We start from the raw sequence: 19,485 nt of genomic DNA on the forward strand, positions 1-19,485 counted from the left end.
CCTGCTGTCACATGAATAACACCACAATGCATTTAGCTCGTTCCATCTTTCTGATGCTATTCTCAGAATTGGAGCCAAAGACCTCAAAGAAAGAAGGTCGAAGTTTCTACAAGACTCCTGATCTCAATTAAATCAACCTGTTAAGTCTTAAGCCAGATCTGAGTTTTGGACTTCGGATCAGAACTATCCATCCTGCTCAAGCATGGTTTTCCCTGGGATCATAGAATCACAGAATAGTTAGGGTTGGAAAGGACTTGAAGATCATCGAGTTCCAATCCCCCTGCCACAGGCAGGACTCCTCACACCAGCCCATGTCGCCCAAGGCTCTGTCCAACCTGGCTTTGAACACTGCCAGAGTAAGAGTCAGAGAAACACCCTACTACTCACCTCCAACTGTGTTCAGGCTTCATTACCCAGCTCAGATTATCCTACATTCAAATGTTCCATTTGATGTATTATTTGTTTTAAATCCAAACACACACAAACACACACTCAACATTTTACCCACCTTTTAGTTATTTTAGTTGCTCTGTTTGATAACTCTCTTTAATTTGTCTTTATCCTTGCAGATTCAGGGTCTATTTGGTTATTGTGCTTTTCCTTCCCACCCCTCACTTTTAATGCTTTTCCAGGTATCTTAATAAGATTTTCTCATCCGTTTTCTGGACTTACATTTTTAGACAAAGAAAGTGTAAGTGACACAAGGATTTCATTCACAGCCATGGAAACATAAGAAAGTAAAAGGGATTTTTCCTTCCCCAAATAAAAAATGGACATGTGCGTCTTTTAATGCCTCTAAGTTTCCTTGGAAATGTGTTTTCTGGTGCTTTGGTGTTTGTGGTGATAAAGGTTTCCCAGCGTTACTGGAAAACTCAGAACCTGAGGCAAAAAGCCAAATGTATGTTTGCCTTTAGGTTTGTCAAAGTGGCATAGGATTTTGGCTTTCTCTGGTTTAGGGACTCTTGAAATACCTTAAAGATGAGTACCTGAAGATTTACAGGTGCTGGTCCTCCATGGGTTAAGCTCTGGCATCACTGAAGTCAGCAGCATCTGATGCAAGGCATGAACCAAAGTAACCAAAGGGACCAGATCCCATTCTTCAGCAAATGCTGAGACACTACCTCTGGTGAAAAGCCTTCCAAGGTGGAAATCCCAAAGTGAAGCCACCTGAGAGCTGCACCCACCCTCCACCTCTTACATGTCCTCTCACCAATGAGGCATTAGTGTTCCTGTCATAGGACTGCCATCACCTTCTGTCCTCCAGCAAAGCTCAGCAGAGGCTGTGTGAATAACTCCACATAAAGCTGGCATAAATCTCAACAGAAGAAATATCTTTTATCTTTCACCATTTACTCCCACTATAGGAATAATGGTAGCTCTTTTACATTTACATATAACTCTTGTTTGATTCTTTGCTTTGATTGGTTTTGTCTCTTTGTCTTGGCACCTGCATAGCAGAAAACTTTACAGTTCATTACAGAAGATTACCCCTCCCTCTGCTCCTCCCTTTATTTACTGTGCTGCCCCTAAGGAGTAGCAAGCAACACCCCCAAGGTCAAGAGAGAGTAAGGTGTTCCCCTTTTATGACGGATTATAGAAATAACAAACATGCCTGACAGTTTTATACAGCTGCTAGAATGGGCTTAGTTTTTCAACAAATGAAGAATTTCCTCTTTTCTTTTCTCTTCTGTATATTAATTACATTTTACAAATCTCGGGTTTCCCCATTACTTTCCCCCCACTTCTCTTCCTTTTTAATTTTTCCTCTTTTTATTTCTTTTTTCTCTCTTTTATTGTACTTTTTTTTTTACAGCAAAAGGATCAATCACCAACATGTCCATGGAAAAGTCCGGGTTAGCAGAGTTTGGCTGTCATCTGGTCCGACTGTTTGAGGATCTCGGTGTTGTACAGGTCTAGAGCATGGTTCACGCGGATGATCTCACTGTTGGTGAGTTTCAGGCGGTGCTTGAGCATACAAGAGAACAGATCCAGCTGGGGCTTCCCCGGGGCCACAGGAGGTGCCAGTCTATTGATTCGGTCCCGAATATCCAGCAGCAAGAGCATGACAGAGGAGGAAGAATAGAACTGCCCGCCTTGCGTGTAGGACTGGTTGACCTGCTGCACAGCACTGCGCAGTAGGTCGGCGTTAAAACGCAGGCTGTAGCCATACACCTGCACATCTGAGATCTTGATGTAGAACTGGCGCTTGGTGGGGTCAGAAAGGTCCACAGGCCCTTGGCCAGTCTCATTACGCAGTAGAGAGGGCAGCCGAGTCCGGCTGCGTAGGTAGATGTGGACAGTCTCAAAAAAGGTTTTCCACCGGTTGCCCAGTAGCAGGGTCCAGTTGTAGCACTGGCTGTTTTGGAGGCGGGTTTTCTCCCAGCGTGGGTAGCCGTACTCCCCAAAGGGCATGTTCCAGCCCTCAGAGTGACTCCCGCTGAAGGGGTTGACATAGACAAAGAACATAGGGTCCAGGCTGCTGTTGCGCATCTGGCAGATTCGCATGGAGATCCCGATCACCATGTGGATGAAGTCCATCCGGTTCTTGTTGCTCTTCAAGGTGAGGGACATGCGTTTGCGCCACCTGGGGTCGAAGAAGGTGTCCAGGCGGATCTCGTTGCTGATGAAAGTGGTGTGCACATACAGGCGAGAGTCCATTTTCTGCAGCAGGTACTTCAGCTCTAGGTCTTGGAAGTCCAAGTCTGTCTCAAAGCTGATGAACTGCTCGCTCCGCTCCGAGTCTACATTCTGAGGCTCGCAGCGACCCCGGTAAAGCTTATAGCCCTTGTTGCATGAGCCACAGAGAGAGATGTTGGCAAGGCTGCACATAGCACAGCTGTTGTTGCCTCCGATGATGCAAGGGATGGGGCGCTGGCACAGGCTGGTGCCACCGTGGCAAACGCAGCTCCGTTGGCTTTCCAGAAAGGTCCCCCAGAACCCATTCTCATTGCAGTAGAGCAGAGACTGGACCCGTGTAAGCCATTCCTGTATTGTCCTGCAAGTAGGAAGAAGAAAGTCATTAGCATGGTAGAGTTTCATAGAGTGTTATTGGCATCTTACTAGAACCACAGTGTTTTCAGGGATTCATCTGAAGCAGAGCTCTAGGAACATTGATGCCCTAGATTTAATCATCTGCTGTTTAATTCCTTGGTGGAGTTCACAAGCCCTATAAGAAATAGCTGGAAGTTAGAATTGATCAACTGAAGTCTCTCTCTTCATGCTGCTCTAGGAGCTGAGACTGGCACAGTCTCCTGCCAAGGATCTCATCAGTTCTACAGTGACAGATTTCAGCCATGGGAATAGAGCTGATAAAGCCACGCCAGAGGCTGAGGTGCTATCAGAGATCACAGGTCAGCACAACTCCTAGGCTAGCAGGAGAAAACTCCCCTCCATGGCACTGGCAATTCCTGCATTCTCCAATGTAATGGGATGAGGCAAAGCCAATGGTAACCTCTGCTTACAGTGCAGAGCTCAGGAATAGCAGAAAAGAGGGTAGAAGTCAGGGTGCATAGAGACAAAGCTGGTAAAACAGTCTGCCTTTTAAAAGTCCACTGATAACTGACCACCTCTTCTCTGTAAAACAGTTATACTTGCCCATCCTCAGGCCCCATCACTCCCCAAACTGCTCTATCAGCATCCTCCCCTCCCATCCTGCAGCCCTGGAACAACTCCTGTTGAATAACACTGTAACCCACGTTTGCCTTTGTATAAGTCCCTTGCAATGTTGCCTTGTGGCCCCTTCTTCCCCCTTCCCACTGCCCCGGGGAAATCTCAGCACAGCGACTCCTTTCTCAGCAGCCTTCAGCTGAAGGCCTTGTTCAGCCACCCTCTCCCTCCCTTTCCTCCACCACCCCCCAGCTAATGAATACTTCATTGTCTCCTCTGGGCAAGAAGTTCTTGGTAGTGCTGCAGTGAGAGGACTGACTAATGACAAATTAGGATTCAGTCCCTGTAGAACAGGAGGAGTGATTATGGACAGAGGCTCTCAGAGCTGGATTAGAGAAATTCATGGCACCTGCATCGCCTGACCTCCGAATAATCATTAAGCTGTAGGCTGTATCAAAGAAGGCATTAAATGATACAGCAGCAAAGAACAGCAAGATGATTAGGGGGAGGGAGCGAGTGAGGGGATGAGAGTGGAAACAGGAAAGCACTGGAAGGAAAGAAGTAGTCAAGGGGCAGAAGCAGAAAGGGTGGGGGGGAAATGCAGCTAGGAGGAAAAATGAGAGAGAAATACCACAGGCAGGAGGAATAGGCATAGAGAAAGGAGGAAACTGAAACAGCAGCAACAACTGAAAGACAGGACAGGCAGGAATGAAAAGAGGCAGGAAGAAACTGAGTGAAAGGAAAATAATTAGTGAGGAAAAAGGCAGTGAATTAGCAGGAAAATTGTGAAGCCTTGAATGTAGGAAGAGTCAACTTTCACATTCCTCCTGTGATACAGGGCTGCCTGGGTCTTTTTCCCTATCCACAGCTAACAGGAGCTCTCCTGCTAATGGGAAAGACAAAGTCGGATGGGGAGCTTGGTAGCAAGGCAGTGACACCTATAAATATCTGCTGCAGAGGGAGACAGCAACAGTCCTGGTCCCTAGAAGTGCACATGGCTCTTCCTGGTCTGTAGGACAGCTCTGCTTCAGCAGGGAGAGACAGCGCAGCACAGTGTGTCTGCAAAACACATTGCTGACAGCAACAAGCACCCTCCAAACCATCCCCTGGGGGCTGGACTCTGCCTTCTGCTCATCAGTGAATTTTTTCTCCCTTTCCCAGCAATACAAATATTTTTTACCCTGTCTGAAGCCTCACAGTTCCTGTTTGGAAAGTGCCAAATGCACTTGAATTCAGCAAGGCACCCTGATTCCACATTTCAATCTCCCTAAGGTGCTGTGAACCCACCTCAATTCCTCCATGCACCTCCTTGAAAGCTTCTTTCTTTACTTCTAAGCAATCTAAGCCTGGAGCTAGAGAAGCATAAGCAAGAGGAGAACAAACTAAAACCAAAGCAACCCTCCAATATACACACACAGGCTGCCTGGGGTCACTGGGTTAGGGGAACTGCTGAGGGGAAGCACAAGGTTCCTGCATGCTGCCTCTTCCCATTGTTGGGCTTGATGACAATGATGAAAATCAGAGACTGCTTTGAAGGGAATATCTCCTACAGCCCCAGACTTCATCCCTAGCTCCCACTTCCAATGTAAATTATACTAAGACAAGGAGAAGCCCAGGAGCACAAAGGAAATGAAGAGCTGAGCCAGAGAGCTGGTGGCAGAGAGGTGGTAAATGTCCAGCTCCATCAGGTACTTTCTTAGCATCCCTAGCCCTGTCTATAAGGTAAGGGCAGTATTTCCCTCATATCTATAGCTCTCCCCATGGCCACATTTGTTGCTTTTTGTGGGACTGGGTTTCCAGATGAGGTAGCAATGGCTGCTCATAGGCCTAAGGGTGGTTTCTGAGATGGGTTTGATGAGGTATTATCAGAGTTGTGCTTCTGTACATGTGCTGCCACCACTTTCATACAGCTGCCAACAGCCTCATACAGCTGCATATGCAAATGACAGCCAAACACAGGCTGAACAACCACCATGCCCAGATCCCAATTCCAGCTCTGTGCAGGTGAACTCAACTGTCCTGATTTCCTCTTGCATAGGATTCCCAGCATATTTGTGCAGTGCTGGCTCAATGCTTTACACAGGTTTGACATGTTGATAATACCATTGAGTTCATGGGACAAGGACTTCAGGGGGCACAATAAAAATTGGAGCCAGCTGATCACATCCTGTCTGTCTGAGGGGAAAAAAACCAAACTCTATCGTTCCATCCCTCTCTTACACTAACAGGGGAATCTCAGCTGATATCTTGCAATCAAAACCAGTTATTTTCCTCTTTCCCAGGTCCACTTTGTGGAGGAAGGATGGGAGGAGATCAAGAGAAAGAGGGCTGAGGTTTTTTTTTTGGTGGATATATATGTCTTAGCACTCAGCAAAGACACAAGTAGGACAAAAAAAAAAAAGGGAGCCTACCAACCATCTGCTGATGGCAGCAATAAAGGATGTAATTAAATGAAAATGCAGCATCCAGGGCAGAGCTGGGCATCGGCTACAAACATGACAATGGGAAGTGTGAGAAAATGAGAGAGAGGAAAAGTGGTATAAATTATCCCATTTTGTCTTGTAACTGGGGCAGGATAAGAATATATGGAGACTCAGTCACAGCCCTCGATCTGACAGGAGGTAAACTTCCTAAGACACATCCCTGTGATGGCTCAGCTTATGTGAATATAACCAAGGGATGTCAGGGCAGAAGGAAGCTGGAAAGACCTACTTTAAAAGCTAAAAGCCAGCAGCAGGGAAGCCATTGGTTTACATTTTAATTATTTTCTTTTTCATTAAAATGTCACTGGTTTATCTTTCTCCCTCTTCATATCATTGCAAATGTTATTTTGCCTAATATTTGCTACCTCTGCTAGTTCAAAGTGTAAAGTACCAGAGCATGTGGAAGTGAAAAAAAGGGAAACTAAGTCTTCAAATGTCACTGTCAAGCAATTTTGCATTCAGCTTTAATATCTTACATTCCAAAACTAAAATGAAAAAGAACTACATCCAGGGAAAGTGGTGACTGAGAGTTATTTTGTTATTTTCTTGCTGGTGCTCACTGGAGACATGCAAACATCACATAGAATGGTTTGGATTGGAAAGGACCTTAAAGCTCATCCAGTTCCAATGCCCTGCCATGGGCAGGGACACCTTCCACTAGAGCAGCTTGCTCCAAGCCCCTATGTCCAACCTGGCCTTGAACACTGCCAGGGATGGGGCAGCCACAGCTTCTCTGGGCACCCTGTGCCAGTGCCTCAGCACCCTCACAGGGAAGGCCCCTGGCAATGGTGGGAATGGGGAGCCAGGTAACCACAAAGAGCTGTTTCACCATTTAAAACCTATGTGTTGTGCCAAAAAGGACATGTTTTGCAGGCCAGTGTCAGGTTATACCAAAAGGTGATGAACAATTTTATTTCCTCCTGACTTCAGGATGAATCAGGTCTGGGGAGGGAAAGAAGCTGATGGGTGACCCTTGAGGCAAAGCTACCACTTTGTTGTAGATGGTGTCTGAGCTCATTAGAAAAACAAACCATAGCAAAACAAAACCAGAACCCAAACAAACAAAACCCCCCACAAAAAAAACCAAAAACAATCAGAAACTGGAGCCAGAAGGACAGATTCTAGTTTTTTAGTTGCTAGAGTAAAAGGTAGGGATTTAACAAGTTCTTTGCAAACTCACCTTCCTCTTTCCAACCAGCACTAGCTGCTGGGGAGGTACTTTTGGGCTTTCAGTGTGGCACAGTGAAGTAAAAAAAAGCTATTTTTACTGTCAGCAGCTGCATGATGTACTCTTAACTAATGACAATCTGGCTGGAGCCCAGAACATGTAGCAGCCCCCCTTTCTTTGGATGTTATTTATATTTTACATCCATAATGCAGCCGTAGGTACTCATTCAACATTGATGTTTTAACAGCTGAGGGGTGCTTCCTTTTTCAGACTTGGAACAAAAACAACAAACTTGCCTGCAAAGAGGTGGTTTTTAAGCAAAAGCAGGAATATTTATGTGTATATATGTTAAAAACCATGTATTTGTAAATATAGCCATTATAAATACATATTTTCATAGCCTTCCTCGCTATTGCAAAGTTCATGGAGAATCAGCCTAATTGCCAAAATCCCTACTCTTTCTCTTGGGATCACCACCCCCTCCTTTCCCTGAGGACCATCAACAGTAATTGTATTTCTCTTTTCCATTGCTTTTGAATATATAATGCAAGGTTGCTATAAAAGAGAAAGGCTTGCTCTAAATAGAACCTTTCCATCCTTTCAAAGCCACTGGCATGCTTGATAAGCATCTGTCATTCTGTACAGTAACAATTAGGAAATTAGAGTATTTCCAGGCTTTGGTGAAAGGCACAGTGAAATGTATACCTCTTCTGCTGCATATCTACTGAGCTGCTCCCCTGCCTTGCTACAAATGCAGCATGACAAATAAGAAAGGAAATGATAATATGCCTGCTGGTGTTGACTTAAACAAATCAAGCACATCAGTCAGTTAAAAACCCAGCTGCCATCAGCCACTTCATCCTCCTTCCCCCAGATTTTGCAGTATTAGATGGAGGCTGCCTTTCTGCGTGGCTGACTCTTTAAAATAGAAGAGAAATGCTAAAGATGTATTTAGCTGAATGTTTTGCAGCACCATGGTTGGCTGGGTATTTGCTTACTGCTGCTTCGCTTTGTTGTTGTTGTGGTACAACTCAGAATTGTGCCTGGATGTGCTTGCGATTCCTCCACCACTTGGCTTGGTTCTAGCAGCTCAGCCAGCTGGCAGGAATGGGCCTATTTTAGGAAGTTTTCCAAAGGTTTTTTTTCCCCTAATTTCTTAAACTTAATAGATATTTCTCCTCATCCCTAGTAAGTCTATGGAGTCTTTGCCCAGAAACATGAGATTTCTTGGTAATTAAAGAGATGTTAAACCCTGGAAGAGTTTCCTAAGCTGCGCAGTGGTGAAACGAAAGCTCAGTGTGTTTAGTGGCCGGGGAGCTGGAGGATAACAGGGGACAGCAGTCAATAACTTAATTTTCTCTTGAATTTAGGTAATGAAGGAGATACAAAACGAGTTCCCCCCCTACCCCCAATATTGGCCTAATCCTGTCAAGAGAAACATGGATGAAAAGGCACTTGGACTCCTTTATTCCAAGACTTTCAGTGTTATTTCAGACAATGTAGAAAGAAACATCAAGAGATGTTTATTAAAATCTGCTGATATAAGTCTCCAAAAAATGACTAGAAGCAAACGTAAACTGAGCTATAGGTCAGGGCTGAAACGAGCCCCAGAAGGCCAGTATTAGATATCAAAGCCTAATCAATCAATCAATACCAGTCAATAGTTGCTGTAGCTGTAATCTACTGAGATTGGTAGGCTTCTGATCAGTACAGGTTTGTGGGGTCACTCTGCATTTTGTAGAAGAGATGCGATTTATTCCAGATGAAACTAAAGCTTCTCTTTCACTCTGGCTACACTCACTGAGGAGCACAACTCCAAAATGGGCTGAAACATCTTGTGCTCTGGATATCCATCTCAGCAGCAAATGGAGGCTTAAAGCTTGGCTGCAGTACATGAGGCAAAACCGCTTAAAAAGCAGCTTAGTCTGCTTGGCTGTCTGTTGTTAGCCCTGTAATATTCCTGCAGAATACCACAAAATAAGTGGGTGTTCTTTATCTGGGTAGCTAAGACCACACAGAAGGGATGTGAATGTGTTTAGGTGTGTGATAAAGGTTACTTACACGTCCAGAGGTTTCAACACACTCCCAGTCTTTAATATTTCCCCTCACACCTCTATGTTAGCACATCCCATACCCAAACACTTAGGCTGTTGGGTTTACGTCAAAGCACAAGCCTGAGTCCACCAGTCACCCCTCACACGACACCCATCCCCAATGAAGGGTGAAGATACCTTTCTCTAGGCAGCTGGTGGTTAGGATTGTGCCGACACCGGACACTGAGGCCAAAGAGTTTGCGGGCAGTGCGCTGGATCTTCTGGCGCTGGGCTTCCAGGGAGCTCTGCAGCAGCTTGTAGCGGTTCTGCAGATCCCAGTCATTCCCCCAGTGCTGGTGGATGCTCCCAATGGTCAGGAAGTGGTTGCTAGGTAGCCTTTTCATGAAGGATTTAAACTCATCTGGAACACACAAAAATGTGGAGAAATACAAAGGTTTCTGAACTGTAACAAAGCTTCAAAGGTTTTCATTAACAGGATGACTTTAGACTGACAGAGGGAAGATTAAGATCAGACATTAGGCAGAAGCTCTTCCCTGTGAGGGTTCCGAGGCGCTGGCACAGGGTGCCCAGAGAAGCTGTGGCTGCCCCATCCCTGGCAGTGTTCAAGGCCAGGTTGGACACAGGGGCTTGGAGCAAGCTGCTCTAGTGGAAGGTGTCCCTGCCCGTGGCAGGGGTTGGAGCTGGATGAGCTTTAAGGTTCCTTCCAATCCAAACCATTCTATGTTTAGCTCACTGGTCTGACATTCTTCCCCAGCAATGCCACTAATTCCATGGCTGTTGCTGCTCCTACATGAGAACCAAAACCCAGAGAGTATTAGAGTGAAACAATTCATTTAATGCATGGAGAAAAAAAAAGGAGAATAAATTCCCTGGGGCATGGGATCATAGTTTAGGGGTTATGAGCAAAAAGCAGGGAGTTGTAATCATTGTTAGTTAAAGAGTTCTCATTTAAATTGTGTTTTAGCTGCTCCTAAAATGATGTTTGTTACTGAAGTCAAATCACTTTGTGTTAAAATAAGAGGAAAAAAGGGCTTTATAAAAGTCCCCAGAGGAAGGGTTTTGATTGTGTTCCAATGTCCTGCTTCTCATCTTTCAAAAAGAGCATTTGGTTCTTCTTTTCTCATTTACTTCATTTGAAGTTAAATGAGTTGTTTTCTGTAACAATGAAAATAAAATCAAGCAATTTGCAGGACTAAGGTCAGAACTAAATGTGTCAATTTTAGCCAAAGGGAAAAAAATAATTGATCCAAATATGTGTTGTTAAATGTTGGTTTGTGATCACTTTAGTTCTGTTTGCTTTTGTTTGATAACAAAAACCCCTCACATTATGTTGGGTTTGTTTGAGGTTTTTTCATTACAAAATATATAGAGAGGTTGGTTCTGTTCATGACCACCCCTTCCTAACTGAGAAGTAGTGTTGCTTAGACTCATTATCAGGCTGGAGTATCCTCATATAGAAAAAACAGACAGTTCCAATTTCCTCATCAGAAAATAACCCATTTTTTGACACCAGAAAGCTGTGTTTGACACAAAGAGAACTGGAGAAATGTGATGAGTGGACCAACAAAACCCCTGTGAAGTGCAATAAAGGTAAATACAGTTTTGAACCAGGAGAGAAAAATCCCATGCATCAGTATAGGCTTGGAAACAACCAGTTGAATAAGAGCTGCTAGAAAGGTCCTGGGGGTTATGGCTGGCACCGTGCTAAAGGTGGGTTAACACTATGTTCTCACTGGAAGCAGCACTGTATACTGGACTAAATCCAGTAGGCTGCAGAAGTTAATATTCCCCTCTTCATAGTATTGCTAAGGCTGCATCTGCATTTCTGTGACAGCTTTAGGGCCACCCAATTAGAGATGGGTGTTGAGAAACTGGGAGGCCACAGCAAAGGACTACTGCGGTGGTCAAGGGCCACAAGTCCTACAAGGTCAGGCAGAAGAAGCTGCGCTTGTTAAATCGGGTAAAGAGGCCAAGGGGCAACCTAATTACAGCCTACAACTGCTTAAAAGTTACTTACACGTATGAAGGAGAGAAACTCTTCTTACAGTTGATATAACAAGGAGCAATAGATTGCCGATTGAGCACTTCAAATGATTTACTGAACAACTTCTTCACTTGGAGGTAATGCAGCACTGCAATGTGCTGCTCAGAAATGTTGAAGAACACTTTAGACTGCTAAACAGAGCCATGGCTGACCTGATCTAGTAGTGCTGGTGGTAGTCTTACTTCTATAAGGAGGTTGAACTATAGCCCTGCTGTACACTCCACAAAGCATCCAACAAGAAATGCAGCCATCTTTTCCTGTACGTTATCTACATCATTTTTCTTCCTTTCCTGATCTTTTCTTAAAACTTCTTCATCTCATTTTCAGAAGAGAGGACAATAGCCAGAAAATGAAAGCTTGAAAAGGCTGATACCTTTTCAATAAAGAAAAATAATCCATAGAAGTATTGAAGAAAATTAGACTAGATAATTTACAGTCTATCATACAAAGCTTGTGGATATTTGTCTAACAGATTTCCTATTATTCAGTAACTTGCAGTTCATGCTTAACTGCCTAACAAAGAATATCTCTGTGTTAGTCAGTACCATCATTACATAGATGCTAAATGGATGTTCATGTCATACTCATCACATGGTGAAACTGAGCACCTAATAAAACTAATCACCATCATTGCACTATCAAGATCCACAGGAGATCTGCTTGTCTCTTTTCTTTCCCCAAGATAATGGAGAGATACTTTGTTTTTAATCATCTCCCAGGTTTTCACTCTCTTTGCAATGCTGCTTTCAATGCCCTTCTCCTCCCAGAAAATGATTCTCTCCTCTTCAGTGGTCTTCTGAAACTATCATCATGTATAATTGCTTCTGTTGACCATGCTGATTACTTGCGGTACATTTCAGCAGTAAAAGTCTTGCATTCACTTCCCCCCCTTATAAATCAATTCCCTCAAAATCCTGTTTGTGCAAAAGACCAAGCTCTTTTTCCCTCCGATGATGAATGTGCTACATTTTTCATAGAGACGGGTAAGGGAGAAATTTCAGTGCAGTGTGCACATTTTGATACTGCAGTGCAATGCTGGGGGGAAAACAAATGAGCAAAGAAAGCTGGCAGAAGAAAAGCTGGATGGGGTTGGTTTTATAAAGAGGGGAGTGAAAAAAGGAAACTACTTTCTACAATGAATAGTTTCTTCATGTCTCCAGAACTCTCTCTGGAGCTATCTCAAGACTATGGCTGCATGGTGCTAAGTCATGTGCCTTTCTGGGAATAGTTCATTCTTAACCCTGAGACTTCCCAATTAATTAATCCATCTGTTTGCATTTGGGTTTGTTCTAGTTATCTGCTCAGAAAGTGTTGAAGGTGGTCAGGACTACATCTCCCATAATCCCATGGCATCTCTTTGTGCTGAGTCACCCTGTCCCTGCAGGCAGTCCCATGGCAATGACTCAGCGTCACAGATGGTACAGGGCAGAGGGTCCAGCCTCTGGAGAGCATCACAGGGAAACGGCCACATCAAACATCTCTTTCAAAAGTGAAACTTTAGTTTCTCCTCTGATTGTCTTTTCAGTTAAAAAAAAAGAATCACTGTTCCATCAGAAAGCAATTAATACTGCAAAAAACGCCAAAACCAAATCCTGACTTTTAATCAAAAGGCTGTTTTAAAACCCAGAATCACAGCCCTGATGCAGAAATTTTTGGCCAGCCATACTAAAATGTCAAGAATAAGGTAGTGTTGTTTTCCTCCATCTACACATGAGCAATGAAGCACAGGACCGAGAGCTCCTAAGCTGATTTAAAGCAGCATCAGTTCACTGCAGCCTTCTTGACTTTGAAGATACCATCCCAAATCACACCACATCTTGATTTGCCCTGCAGGATTCTTGCAAATTGATAGAGGAATCCAACATAGATCAGAAACAGAATACAGATCTTTCAGGCTATCTGCAGCTTCCTGCACAAATGGCATTTGTTTTCAGAGCACTCATGTGCCTTTCAGCCCACTTTATTGGAAAAGCCTTCAGATGTCATTAGAGATTTCTTTTCTGCTCTTCATAATGAAGAAAATCCTCTAGTTATTGGGAATATTTATTAAAACAAAAGCAGCAAAATACTAATACTAGAGTCTTTTGTGGTAGCCACTTTCATCTCCAAGGATAAGTTCACGCATGATGCAACAAAGTGATGAATGAGATGCAGCAGCTTTAAACATAAAGATAATCACTCCATCTAGCCCTGAAAAGCCTCCAACCCTGGATGGAATATGGCTACAGCACAGCAGAGAATTGCACTGCAATGTGTCACTTTAACACAGCAAATGAAAAACACCTTCCCCTGTTTAAATCTCAAGGGGAAGGAGACTGAATATAATTATCTTTGCTTAGATCTAAGTCTTTGCTTAGATGGAGTGCAACAAGTACAGAATGTAACAGTAAAACAATCACTGTGGGACTGTAAGTCTTCTCTCTTCATAGGGCTCTCCCCTTCTAAGTGTCTGGGTTAGATCCCCTGGGAGTGTAAAGGGGTTTGATGAGTGGTGGCCATGTGTGGCTCTTGAGCATCTTGCATGAAGACCCTGTGCCAGAACTAGCTACTGCCAGGAATCCTAATCTGCGTAGTACTGAGCAAGCAGAAGCTTCTGAAAGCATCATTTCTGGTTTACTCTTGGGTACCTACTCCATCCATGAACCTCCCAGAAAACCACTGACCTCTTCCACTAGTGACCTGCTTCTGGAACTGCCCCAGCCTTGTGGATCCCCGTAGTGTAGAGGTGGAACTTGCCAAGACAGCAGTCAGCCTCACGTCATTAACTACTACTCTAATTTTGCTCAGATGAACACCTAGTTGACAGCATGAGCTGGGCATAAGAATCTGTACAACAGTAGGAACACCAGCAGGGTTCACATATCCAAGCATGAAGCAGTCCTCAACAGCCCATTGAGGAAACATCATAGGCCACTTCATTTCAACCATTAAAGGGATTGTGATGACCTTCAACATGAAGAAAGAAATTGCTGCTGGGAGACTTCTGAAGAAGAACTGAAAGGAGCTAGATGGTCCCTTCCTCATAGCTTTCTTTCCTAACATGGAGACCTAGACAGTTATGACCATAATCATTAAACAAAATGGGTTGGAAAGTAGCTGGCTAACACTAAGAGGTGTGAGCTAGCACAGGGATAAGTTCTCGATTAAGTTCTGCTTAGTGCCCATGTGGATTCAGGGTAAGGAGACCACTTGCTAAAGAAAAGGCTATAATTGCACAGGTATGGCTGCTCCTCAAACCCTTGAGGATGCTTACTGCCCAACTATTACAACACACCTACAATGGGTGTTGCCAGCATCAACATGGAACAAACTTCTCTGACACCCCAAGGACACACTGGGAGAAAATGGAGGGAGAAGAGAAACGTTCACATCAGGGGACACTGGCACCGTAGGAGAGAGAAGTAATTTTCCCTTCTCCTCTCTATCTCAAATGAGGTGTCATCTGGCCTGTGCTCTCTCTCTCTGAATTGCCTTTCACCAAAGCAGAATAAATCATTCATGCAAATCTGAAAAGCAATTTCTGCATCATTCATATTGTGGAAGTTTCTCTGTAGAACTATTAAAGAGAGATTCTGAGGTGGTTTGGTATGAAAAATCAGATTTTTAATCAAACAAATTCTTCCACAGAGAGTATCCACTTACACATAGAATTATGTGTGGTGCGTGGTTTTACCTGTGTGTGTAATAGAGAAAAAAGGCACTCCCTCAAGAATAACATCACATTTTTTGGGTCAATACCCTTTACTTTTTTGTCTAAACTGGAGCATTATATTGAGAGAAGAAAAGATCCTGACCTGGTGTAATCTGACATGCTTTGCTTGAAACATGAGTTATGCTCAATTACCTGAATTCTCCAGATCTTTATAGGCTTCTGTCCAGGTCTTGCCCATGTTTGCTAACGTGTACTCCATGATCTGGATGTCAGTGATGGGGCAGTTGCACTGCGGGAACTCCTCTGCGCACTGGCAGCCGCACTGGCTGTTCCGGCAGATGTACTCCCCTTCGCCATTGCACATGATGTAGCTCAAGGCAGACTGGACAAACTTCTCCTGTAAATACTGAGGGAAGATGATCTGGAGACCTGGCATAGAAACGAGAGGTGGGGATGTGGGAAGAAGAAAAAAAAAGTCATTTCAGGTACCTGTTCTGCTTTCAAAACGTGTTTCATTAACAGCTTGGGAAAGTGATGCTGAGGAATTAAAAGCTGCTGGGATATTTCTCTTGAAGCTGTCACAAGTAAGGAAGGTGGGGTACAAATTGCATGTCTCCAGTGCAAGGAGTGACTTAGCTAGGAGTAAAGCCCATCTGCTCTGTGAGAGAAGGGTGACAAGTAACTCCCCTCTCCCCAGCACCCAGTGTACCCCCTTCATCCCAGTCCTGGCTCCCAGTGTAATACAAAACAGCTGAATATGAAGCCACCTTTATTCCTATATGTGGGGGTTTTATACTTTGCAACAAAATGCTAGTTCAGAAGTGATGAGCAGCATTATGCTGTTCTGACCTGTTTTGAGAGAGACTAAACAGGTTTTGTACCACAGAAACAAGGAAACTACACACTGAAGGAGAAAGGAAAATAATACAAGGAGGGATTTAGAAAAGGCCCTTGCAGAGTTAAGTGCCCAGCTCCCAAGGTGTAAATACAGGAGCTGGGTACCTGAGTCTTTTCAGCTTACTCCCTGCTAGGAAGGCTACTTGCCAAATCCTATAAAAGTGCAAATGGATTTAGTGCCAGTGATTTCAGTGGTGTTCTGAAGATTTACATTACTGGAGAGCTCTATCCCCATATCTCTTTCTCCATCTGAGTGTTTGTGTATCCATCCATCTGTGCAGGCATTAGTGTAGGTGGACACTTGCTCAGGTATCAGAGGACATGATAACAGTGTGAGCGTTTGCCCTGTGTGCAGTGTGCTTGTTTTTCTGGCCTGTACTTTTCCAGTCCCTGTCTGCAGGCTCCCTACAGGTATCCCTGAGGATCCACAGCTGTTTTCTTCTACCTGGTGAGTCCTGTTTGTCAGACTCAGTCAGTGTCTCTGGTGCGTGAGGCAGGGATGACAGTAACTCTGAGAGAGCATTCACAGGAAGCTTGGACCAGTTGTCTTCCTCATAAAAGGCCCAGGGATTTTGGAAGAGCAGATATAGGAATTTATGGCTTGAGCAGCAGCACTGAACTCCGGTGTAATGAAGGCACGCGGGTCAATTACCCATCTGTTGGTGTTTCTATTGTGCTGAATTATTGTATCTGTTGCTGACAGCTCATTGGAGTGGAATGAAAATAAGACAATAATTCAGAGGATGAGAGTGTACAGGAAGGGCAAAAGGGGCTGCGACTCCTTTCAGGAGTTCAGGCCCATCTCTGTGATGGGTCATGGTCACCCCAAGCAAGAGGAAAGCAGTGGGCTGTGCCCTTGGGACTCCCATTACCCTTTTGTTTTGGTTCCACAGAGACACCTCAGCCTTGACAAGGAACCTTTGGAAGACCAAGCACAGGGGGGATCAGGAGGCTATTGAAGGCACAGGGACCTCTGCTTCCTCTCCACTCCTGCTATTGCCAGGGCACATGGTGATAACAGGAGGCATATGGCAGTACCATGCCTGGTGGCAGCAACTGCCCCATTGTCTGACCTAATCCGCAGCAGAGCATGGAATGGTGGCAGCCACCAAGCAGAATGAACACAGAACAACCTTCAGCAGATGAATACATTTGTGACACTTGCAGAGGGGTTTCAAACCCAGAATTTGGAAGCATCACGTGTGCGTAGATCCTGCTCCCTTTTCTGTGGTGTGTGAAAGGGAGGAAGCATGCAAGGGGCTGAACCCTAATCCTCAGCATCCCTGTGAACACCTCAAAACTTGTCAAATAAGATCAGCATTTTGAGGTCATTTGGGCTTTCCTGAGATGTTTCTCAGCAAAAAGCTCAGCTTTCCTCCTGTGGTCTTCAGGAAGCACTGAAGCTCAATCTCTTTTAGGGGTTTATCTGAAGCAACCACCGCACAGGGATGGTCCCTTTTCACACCTTCACACTGATGTTAGGGATGGTCCCACCTGCCAAGCTCCAAGAACTTTCCTTCAGGATGGAAAAAAAGTGAAGGGCTGCTGGAGAATGGAGACCTACAAAAGGGGTTTGGAGAGCCTGAAGGCTGCTGTGGTCACTGAGCTTGCAAGCTCGCAAGAAAGGGGGGTTGAACTCCTTGATGTGCATTGATCCTGTTTATTAAATGGTCCACATCCTATGAATAAGTCTTTCCACTCTCTGGTTCACAGAGGAGCAACCTGCCCTGGCCTCAGCCTTTGAATATGAAACCCAAATGATTACAGGTTCTTCTGCTCACCCTGTTTTCTCTTTGAATTTTAAACTGACAGGCTGTTTGTCCCAGCTACAAATGAAAGTGGTTTTCGAGTTAATTGTGTCTTTCCTGGAGTGAATGGGGGTAAAAAAAGGCAACTAAAGTTTCAGTGAAAGCACTGCCAATTACAATGGTCAGTGATTGTGTATGTCAGCACATGCAGACCCAGTAACCAAATACCCAGTAACCTCCAAAAGATGACACAGGCTCATCCTGCATTACAGAGGCCTCATGCGGATGCTCTTTTTGCCCATAAAACTCGTGGTTTCTAAAGAAACCTTTCCAGGATCTTCTCTTTAAGAAATAATCTCAGATTTAAAAGGCAATCATCCCTGCATACACTTAGCACCAATTCAAAAGAACACTTATATATAAATACTGAACTTTAATCAGGTAAGCAGCTCTGCTGGAACCCAGGCAGCTAATTGTAGCATTTAACAAGCAGCATATATTCAAATATGTGCTTAGAGCAGGAACTAGTGACACACAAATCCAGCTGCTCATCCAGACACAAGTGTGCATACTCCGAAGCGAAAGCCTTAACTTTAAAGCTGCACATATGACTCACAGATATTCCAGCCAGGAATTTCTTTGTGGAAGAAATCTTGTTAAGGTTACTGATAAAGGAACCTCATGTCAGCAGCCAAGCAGGGGGGCAACCTTACAGGCTGAGATACTGGGACCATTTTCATGGGATGAACACCTCAGCCCAAGCTGAGGTGCATAAGGAATGGGCTCAGGAGCTGATAAGAGATGCAGAAGGTAGGTGTGCTGGTGACAAGTGTTAAGGTAACATGGATCAGAAGGAGGAATTCTGCCACCGTGTATAGCATGAAGTTCCCCTTTAAAAATTAAGAGCAGCACAGATTTGATATAAGTTTGCCTTAGATAACTACAGGCAGAACATGAAGTGTCTCACAAGGGGACGTGTCCTTAATTCACCTAGAAAAACTATTAGAGAGAGATGTTTGCCTTTGGACTGTGTATAAAAGGCTTCCTACATTAAAAGAGGTAAATTTCCCCAGCTCTAAATTGGAGCTATTTGAAACATTTTCCACAGAAGAGTTCTCTGTTGAAAATGCAGTTTCATTGAAGCATTTGGTGAGAGCATGTTGACTCCAAAAGCACTCTTGACAGCGAAAGGTCTAAATGTATTTCTTTTCTACTTCCTCATTTTGTTTCACTGAAAAGCTGGACTGTTTTGTGTTGTCATTACTGCTCTGCTCATCTTGGCAAAGGCTTTAGTATTAATTGTAATGCAAATCTTAATATTCTATTACCGCATTTGATGTAACTGCCTAATATGCACTATTTCCTGTTTAATGTCAGAATCTTTGGAATAGCACAGAAGGATTTTACCTTGTTGAAATAGTGCCATGTTGCAATATTGACATATGCTGTCACAGTGTCCAAGAGGATACACCTCTGGAATTTTAATTTTCCCAAACTTTTCAAAGTGATGCATTTTTTGTTTTCCACTCAAATATTCAAATTTCAGCCTAGGACACTCTTCCAGGGAACAAACTCCTGTTTCCCACTAGACCACTGCAGAGCTGTTAGCATCGTCCCCTGCTATGCTCTGATTTACTCCTTTCCCAGGCAGCTCGTGCATCAGCAACACTGGAAGCAGGGACAGAGGGATACAAAGTGCAAGGAAGTGCAGTCACCTGGGAGATACTGGCCCACCACAGGATCCCCCCCATCCCTTTCAGAGAAGCTGCATCACCACACAGCCCTCCTTACATACGGGATAGGGGACCTGCCTCCAGGTAAGAAAAAGGGAAA

The 19,485-nt window shown here is 44.2% G+C and overlaps 1 protein-coding gene across 1 annotated transcript in view; it reads right to left on the reverse strand.

Moving 5' to 3' along the window:
• Positions 1-1,310: 1,310 nt before the first annotated feature.
• BRINP1 (BMP/retinoic acid inducible neural specific 1) overlaps positions 1,311-19,485 on the reverse strand; it is an 86,498-nt gene continuing 68,323 nt past the window's right edge. The window contains exons 6-8 of the mRNA XM_057405894.1: positions 15,200-15,436; positions 9,489-9,711; positions 1,311-2,995 (exon numbers count right to left, since the gene is read on the reverse strand). Coding sequence (XP_057261877.1) covers positions 1,855-2,995; positions 9,489-9,711; positions 15,200-15,436 — 1,601 coding nt within the window. The 3' untranslated portion in view covers positions 1,311-1,854. The remainder of the gene's footprint in view (positions 2,996-9,488; positions 9,712-15,199; positions 15,437-19,485) is intronic.

This window comes from Pezoporus wallicus, unplaced genomic scaffold (assembly GCF_028554395.1).
Source record: "Pezoporus wallicus isolate ANWC-B61680 ecotype Strahan unplaced genomic scaffold, APGP_CSIRO_Pwel_v1 contig_4684, whole genome shotgun sequence".
NCBI lineage: Eukaryota > Metazoa > Chordata > Aves > Psittaciformes > Psittacidae > Pezoporus > Pezoporus wallicus.